The sequence below is a fragment of the Lithobates pipiens genome, unplaced genomic scaffold (assembly GCF_037356315.1).
Source record: "Lithobates pipiens isolate NorthernLeopardFrog02 unplaced genomic scaffold, aLitPip1_a1.2 Scaffold_16, whole genome shotgun sequence".
NCBI classification, from domain to species: Eukaryota; Metazoa; Chordata; class Amphibia; order Anura; family Ranidae; genus Lithobates; species Lithobates pipiens.
In genome coordinates, this window is record NW_027507748.1 from 175,765,545 (window position 1) to 175,773,743 (window position 8,199).

General features: G+C 38.5%; 1 protein-coding gene across 1 annotated transcript; it reads right to left on the minus strand.

The window, feature by feature from the left end:
• Nucleotides 1-3,516: 3,516 nt before the first annotated feature.
• Nucleotides 3,517-6,584, minus strand: LOC143982238 (P2Y purinoceptor 8-like). The gene has a single exon (XM_077480791.1). The coding sequence runs from the start codon at nucleotides 6,549-6,551 to the stop codon at nucleotides 5,520-5,522; it is 1,032 nt and encodes a 343-aa protein (XP_077336917.1). The 5' UTR covers nucleotides 6,552-6,584; the 3' UTR covers nucleotides 3,517-5,519.
• Between the last annotated feature and the right edge of the window lie 1,615 nt (nucleotides 6,585-8,199).

Below are 8,199 nucleotides of genomic sequence, written 5' to 3' on the forward strand. Positions count from 1 at the left end.
CAGCCCATCTGAGTACCCGAGTAGCTGAGTACCTGTCAAGGTCCATCTGAGTATCCGAGTACCTGTCAAGGTCCATCTGAGTACCCGAGTACCTGTCCCAGCCCTTCTGAGTACCTGAGTACCAGTCACAGTCCATCTGAGTACCTGAGCACCTGTCACACTTCATCTGAGTACCCAAGTACAAGGTACTCGGTTACTCCGATGGGCTGGTGACAGGTACCCGGATACTCCGATGGGCTGGTGACAGGTACTCGGGTACTCAGATGGACTGTGACATGTATTCGGGTACTCAGATGAACTGTGACAGGTACTCGGGTACTCAGATGTATTTGAAGCCCATACTTCACAGAATACACGTTGGGGTGTTTGCTTTCCAAAATGGGGTCATTTTGGGGGTAATTCCATTGTCCTGGTTCTCCAAGATCTTCAAAAGTGTGATAGGTAGGAATGAAATGAGATACACAAATGAGATACACAATTTATGCTCCTAGAAAGCCTGAAGGTACTACTTCAATGTTGGGCCTCTTTATATGGCCAGGCTGTGTAAAAGTCTCACACATGTGGTATCGCCATACTCGGGAGGAGTAGCAGAATGTGTTTTGGGGTGTAATTTTTGCTATATACATGCTATGTGTTAGAAATATCTTATAAATGGACAACTTAGTGTAAAAAAAAAAGATTTTCATTTTCTTTCCATGTTTTCTGAGGACTTGTGTAAAAAAATTAACCATTCAAAAGACTCATCATGCTTCATAGAATATACTTTGGGGTGTTTGTTTTCCAAAATGGGGTCATTTTGTGGGTAAATCCATTGTCCTGGTGCTCCAGGGCCTTCACAAATGTAATAGGTCGTTAGGAAATTAGAGGTGTCATTTATGCTCCTAAAACGCCTGATGGTGCTCCCTGCATATTGGGCCTTTGTATGTGGCCAGGCTGTGTAAAAGTCACACACATGTGATATTACCATACTCGGGAAGAGTAACAGAATGTATTTTGGGGTGTCATTTTTGCTATGTACATGCTTTGATTTAGAAATATCTTATAAACTGACCACTTTGTGTAAAAAAAAAATTTTTCATTTTCTTTCCACGTTTTCCGAAGACTTGTGGAAAAAAATGAACTGTTCAAAGACTCATTATGCCTCGTAGAATAGACGTTGGGGTGTTTTCTTTTCAAAATGGGGTCATTTTGTGGGTAATACCACTGTTCTGGGGCTCCAGGGCCTTCACAAATGTAATAGGTTGTTAGGAAATTTGTCATTAATGCTCCTAGAACCACTGACCGTGCTCCCTGCATTTTGGACCTCTCTGTGTGGCCAGGCTGTGTAAAAGTCACACGCATGTGATATCATCATACTCGGGAGGAGTTGCAGAATGTATTTTAGGGTGTGAGAAATAACTAACTTTAAATAAAAAATTCTTCTTTTTCCCAAGAATTGTGCAAAAAAATTACAACTTCAAAAAACTCACCATGCCTCTTACTAAATACCTTGGAATGTCTACTTTTCAAAAAAGGTATATTTGGGGAATATTTGTACTTTCTTGACATTTCAGAGCCTCTAGAAATGAGATAGGCCATCAGTGCATCAGGTGTGATCAGATGTGATCAATTTTCAATGATTTGCGCCATAGATTGTAGACTCTATAACTTATAAAGAGACTAAATAATATCCACTAATTTGGGTTATTTTTACCAAAGAGATGTAGCAGTATAAATTCTGGCCCAAATTTATGAACGAAAATGAATTATTTGCAAAATTTTATCATAGAAACTAAAAAAAAGTTTTAATTCTCGCTCTTTTTTCACTTGTGTCACAAAAAAATAAAAAACCCAGTGGTGATTAAATACCACCAAAAGAAAGCTCTATTTGTATGAAAAAAAATTATAAAAATGTTGTTTGGGTACAGCGTTGCATGACTGAGTAATTGGCATTCAAAATGTGAGAGCGCTGAAAGCTAAAAATTGGTCTGGGAAGGAAGGGTGTATAAATGCCCTGTTTTGAAATGGTTAAACCACACTCCCAACTAAAACATGGGAGTGTGTGTGTGTTTTTTTTTTATTACCTACTAAGAAGATTTAAAGCCCCGTACACACGAGCGGACTTTTCAACATCCAAAGTCCGACGGACTGAGTCCGGCAGACTATTCGATCGTGTGTGGGCTGCAACGGACTTTTGACTCACCAAAGTCCGAAGGACTTTAGAATATGGAACATGCTTCAAATTTTTCCGAAGGAACTCCGCCGGACCCGGTCCCTTCGAAAAATTTGCTCGTGTGTATGCTACTCCGACGGACTAAAACCGACGCTAGGGCAGCTATTGGCTACTGGCTATGAACTTCCTTATTCGAATCCAGTCGTACGTCATCACGTTCGAATCCGTCGGAGTTTAGTGTGATTGTGTGTGGCCAAGTCCGCTCAGCCGAAAAGTCTGTCAGAACTCCGTTGGAATTCCAGCAGAACTCCGACGGAACTCCTTCGGAAGTCTGTCGGACATAAGTCCTCTCGTGTGTACGGGGCTTTACCTTAACTTTCTGTCAGGTCATTGGAAAAAGATGTAATGGAGACAAAGCCTTAAAAAATACAATGTTTTAGTAAGGTTAGAATGCATGGGAGCTTATTACTAAAATATGCTTCACCACCTGTTTGCATGGGAATTGGAAGAAAATCAGCATGAAGTGGTGACAGGCAGCAGTAAACATCTCACAGAAGGCTTTAGGGAAAGCTATATGAAAAAGAAAATGAAGAAACAAAGACAAGCAAGAGACCCACCAACTGCTATGCAAATTAAAATGGACCATACCAATCTCAAACAGAAACATAAACAGCAAAAAAGTATATGTCCAGTCAAAACCATTTTTTTTTCTTTTTATATTAAGCATGGATTAGAACTCATATCGGGTGTTTACTGATATCCAGGTGCATTACAGAGGTTCCCGCAATTTACTGCTACTGTGGTAACAGTTATCTCTAATAGCAGCGCAGACTTCAACAAGGAATTTTTTATTTTTTTTTGGTAGAGTAGTGGTGGTCCTTGGGACCAACTGTGTGTATAGGATTGTTTTTATAGGATTGTAAAACAAAATCCCTTTTATTGGTTGAACTAGATGAGACTTGTGTTTTTTTTCAACCAGTCTAACTATGTAAATATGTAACCCCTGTCAGATTTTTTTTCTGCCTATGCCCCTTGACGATTTTCCGGAATAACAATAAAAAACAAACAGATGTTCTAATCCTTCTCTACTCTATCCCTCTAAAAAAAAAAAAAAAAACTCTATCTACTCTAAAAAAATAAAAATAAAAAAAAAGGTTTGGTTGGAAATATACTTTAAGTTTATACATTTTTAGGATGAGGTAGGCCCTGATGGAAAATGAAGGATCCTAGACATGACACAAGAACTTGAATCAAGATATACTGTAATATTTGCACTATACATCCCAGGTATGCCTTCAAATAAATATTCATACTCAAATTAGCCGCATTTTAATATATTTTATACCTTATTACAAAAGCCTTGATAACAATAAAAACAATGTAATCCTAAATACTCTCTAAAATGTACACAATATCAATAATACAATAATATATTAATGTATGAAAAAAACTTTTTTGCATATTTCATGTCACTTCCATGTTATCATATTATTATAGTTTTTCTATAGAACAATAAAATGGTTGCCATAGTGGGGGTAGATTTCCTAGCAAAAATTACATTTTACTATTGGGCTGAGTTGTGTTGCTAATAAAACCCATTCCTGTGCTACTAAGCTACAGTACAGTATTGGTTCCTTAAAGCAAAACTCTAGGTTTTTACAGATCCATAACCCTAACAGCCTCCCCGAAAAAATATACATTTGTATCCATCAGAATAAGATAAATATGTATACAGGAGCATATGAATAACGCTTTTTTTAGGTGCCCTGGCCCTTTCTCAAGTTCAACAGGTATACAAGCTAGTTGAAACATCCCAAGCCCATGCTACCACTCCAGACCAATACCTCTCGTTTGTATACAGACAAACAGGATGTCAGCTCAAAAAAGGTCTTCTCCGCTTACCATTGAAGAAAATTGATTAATGATAGCTGCACTCTGCTATCTACTCTTCCAGGTAATTTTATTCAATCATCTCCTTTTTTTTTTTTTTTTTTTTAATAAAAACTATATGGGCTAATTAAAAAGGAGGAGCCCCTAACTTCAAAAATAATTTTTATTAGCACATATAATTGAGATTAAAATGTGTCCTATTTTTCATGTGAAAAATCACCCAGTTGAAACCATGGATAGATCATTATCTTCCACCAGGTACAAAAAAATCATTGATATAGACACAAAGAAATATGATAAATACTGCACTCCCTTTGATACGTGATTTCTACTATACCCCAAAATATTACTCTCTGGAAGGTTTTTATTTCCTCCCCTTTCCCTACTCCTTTTTATAGTACAAATAGGGGTAGAAAATATGTTCACTTACTTTTTTAGGGAATACCAAGCCATATAGACGGACCTTGGCCCTATTTTGTATATTTTATTTTTTATTTTTTTAATATGAATATTCGAACACAATACATTATTTATTATATAATCTCTCATTATATAATATAATTTATCATTATTTTACTAGCTCTTATTTACACAAGAAGTTTTATTGTATGCTTTGACTTTATCTTGTTATTTACCATACTGACTTATTGTAATTTATTATAATCTATAAAATAAAATTATTCAACAAGAAAAATCACCCAGTTAGGGTTTGCATCTAAGTGCTGGTTAGCATAGGGTTATTGGTTTGAATCCCAACTATGGCACTACCTGCCTTGAGTTTGCATGTTTCCTACAGATACTCTGGTTTCCTCCCACACTCCAAAGACATACTGGTAGGTTAATTTGCTCCTGTTTAAATTGGTCCAAATATGTGTATGTGTGAATGTGAGTTAGGGACCTTAGATTGTGGCTCCTTGAGTGTAGACATGGGCGCCATCAATAAATTTGTTTCCTTCCGTTCCATTGCGGTTTGTATTAGAATTAATTCGTAGTTCGCATTTCGTGTCCGAAATTCAATTTCAATTCGTACGAAATACGAATTGTCATTAAGTTCGTTAACTTGTACGAACATTCTTTACAATGAATTTAAAGGCAAAAATATACCTCGATATGACAGTCGATGCTGATGGAAGTTTGGTTTTTATCTGAAATACGAAATTCGGTTGAAGAATTTCCTATCCGAAATACGAATTTTCGTTAGATGAGGGGCTCCCACTATCCCTGTGTTGTGCTGACTTCCTCCTGGGGATTCGTAAACAAAAGTTCGTATTTCGTACAAAATGCAGACGCATGGCAATTCGTATTTCGGATCCTCCCGAACGTACGAATTTAGGGAAATTCGTACGAATTTGAGATTCGTACGAAACTAATCGCACATGTCTACTTGAGGGCAGGGACTGATGTGAATGTACAATATATATGTAAAGTGCTGCGTAAATTGACGGTGCTATAGTATCTGTAATAACTAAATAATACTTTAAGATAAAGTGATAAATTCACTTGCGTGGGTTTTTATAGTTTGGTCTGTGTTGTTTTTATGAAAAAGAAAATACATTTTACTCTTTACATTCTGTCGAAACTCTTTGGATCCAAAGTAATAAATAAAGGGATCCAAACAGCAATTGAAGCCACTCAAAGCTACTGAAAGCTTGTAGGGTACATATAGGTTCTGTTTGGTTGATGGAAGCGAATGAGCAATAAGAATCACATTATTTGGCACAAAACATATTAATAGTACTAAGAGCAACACTACTATTGTATAAATTGTCTTCTTTTTGGGAACAGTAGACTGATTGATATGTGAACGCAGAAGAGTCCTAATGATTAACAAGTAACAAATTATCATAGTTACTATGGGAATAACAAAGAATGCTAGAAAATGGCATGCAAAATAAAAATAGAAAGCCACCTGAGAAGAAAACATATTTTTCGGTAAAATATCAAAGCAAGTAAGTATGTTCAGTTCATACACATAGAATGTCATCTTAGTATAAAGTAAAGGTATGTCAATTAATAAAACTAGCAACCAGATCAACAAACATAAAATAAATGCCTTTCTGATGTTCATACAGTTTTGAAAACGCAGAGGGTGCACAATGCCCACGTAGCGCTCCACACTAATACACGTCATTGTTAGAATGGAGCAGTTCACATTTGCATAGAACATTATAGTTGTTAGAGAGCAGAAGATGTCTCCAAATGGCCAGTTATTTCCTTCTAGGTGATAGACAGCCAGGAATGGGAGCGTCAAGCTGTAGAATAAATCGTTTGCAGTAAGATTGATCATAAACACCATTGTTGGATTCTTCGACTGGCTCCGACAGAAAATCCACAGACTGGTTACATTTAGTGGCATGCTGACAAGGAAGATGAATAAGTATATTCCTGGTAAGACATTTTGCAGCATTTTACTTTGCAGCATTTCCAGTGTGTGGTTGGATAAACCGGACATTATTGTGCCATTGATGGTGTTATTTCTAGTGAATGCAGAAGGGGTTATTTCAGTCATCTTTGCCCAATGGCTTTCAGTGAGCACGGAGAAACTTTTAGCTGAATAGAATCTAGGAAAAAAAGTAATTATTTTATAATTTTTTGTATATTCATAAAAATGGTGATACAAGTATCCTTTTAACCACTTCAACCTCGGACCATTTTGCTGGTCAAAGACCAGACCACTTTTTGCGATTTCGGCACTGCGTCCTTTTTTCCCCACAAATAGAGCTTTCTTTTGGTGGTTTGTTCACCGCTGCGGTTTTTATTTTTTGCGCTATAAACAAAAATAGAGCGACAATTTTGAAAAAATATCATTATTTTTTACTTTTTGTTATAATAAATATCCTCCAAAAAATATATAAAAAAACATTTTTTTCCCCCAGTTTAGGCCGATACGTATTCTAGGCCGATTCTTCTACATATTTTTGGTAAAAAAAAATCACAATAAGCGATTTTGCGCAAAAGTTATAGCGTTTATAAAATAGGGGATAGTTTTATGGCATTTTTATTAATATTTTTTTTTACTAGTAATGGCTGCGATCAGCGATTTTTATTGTGACTGCGACATTATGGCGGACACATCAGACATTTTTGACACATTTTTGGGACCATTGTCATTTATACAGCAATCACTGCTATATAAATGCAGTGATTCCTGTATAAATTACACTGGCAGTGAAGGGGTTAACCAGTGGGCGGCAGTGTAGGGGTTAAGTGTTCCTAGGGGCGTGTTACTAACTGTGGGGGGCTGGGCTTTCATTTAGTGAACACTGATCTCTGCTCCAATCCCATGGAGCAGAGATCAGCATCACTAGTTGCTAGGCAGAGCAGGGAAATGCTGTTTACAACGGCATTTCTCCGTTCAGCCGCCCCGTGAGATGATTGCGGGTATGCTCGCGGTGATCGAGTCCGCGGGACCCGCAACCGGACTCACGGGGGTCACTACCAGCGCACGATCGTGCCGCCGGTGGCACGCTCGTGATGGCAGGGCGGCATTAAAGATTGGACATACCTGTACGCCAATATGCCTGGCCGTGCCATTCTGCCGACGTACATCGGCGTGCACCGGTCGGGAACCGGGTTAAAGCGGGAGTTCCGCCATTTTTTTTAAAGTCAGCAGCTACAAATACTGCAGCTGCTGGCTTTTAAAATTTGGACGCCAGCGCCTCCTCGATGTCGGCTCCCAAAGCCGATCTGTCGAACGGCTTTCGGGTGCTGCTGCCGCCATCTTCATTGTGGGCTTCACTTCCCAGTTCCCTATTGCACATGCGCGAGTCGCGCTGCGCAATAAGGACGGTCCCTGCTGTCTCTGGGATCCATGTGTTTCCCAGCAGACAGCGGGGGCCCCACAGGAAGTGGCATAAATACCTGCAGATTCTGCGGCTATCTATGCCCAGAAGTGGGTGCAGATACCTGTATTATACAGGTATCTGTACCCCCCTACCCCCCTGTAAGGTGCCAATTGTGGCACCGGGGGGGGGGGGGGGGGGTGGGTTCCGATGAGCAGAAGTTCCACTTTAGGGTGGAACTCCGCTTTAATTCCAGTTTACTACTTTTAACTGCTAGAAAGTAACTTTCTACTGGCTCAAAAACCAGCTTCTTCCATCAAATACATTTGAAAAGCTATGGAGATCAGATTCCATACTCTGCGCATCATAGCCAAT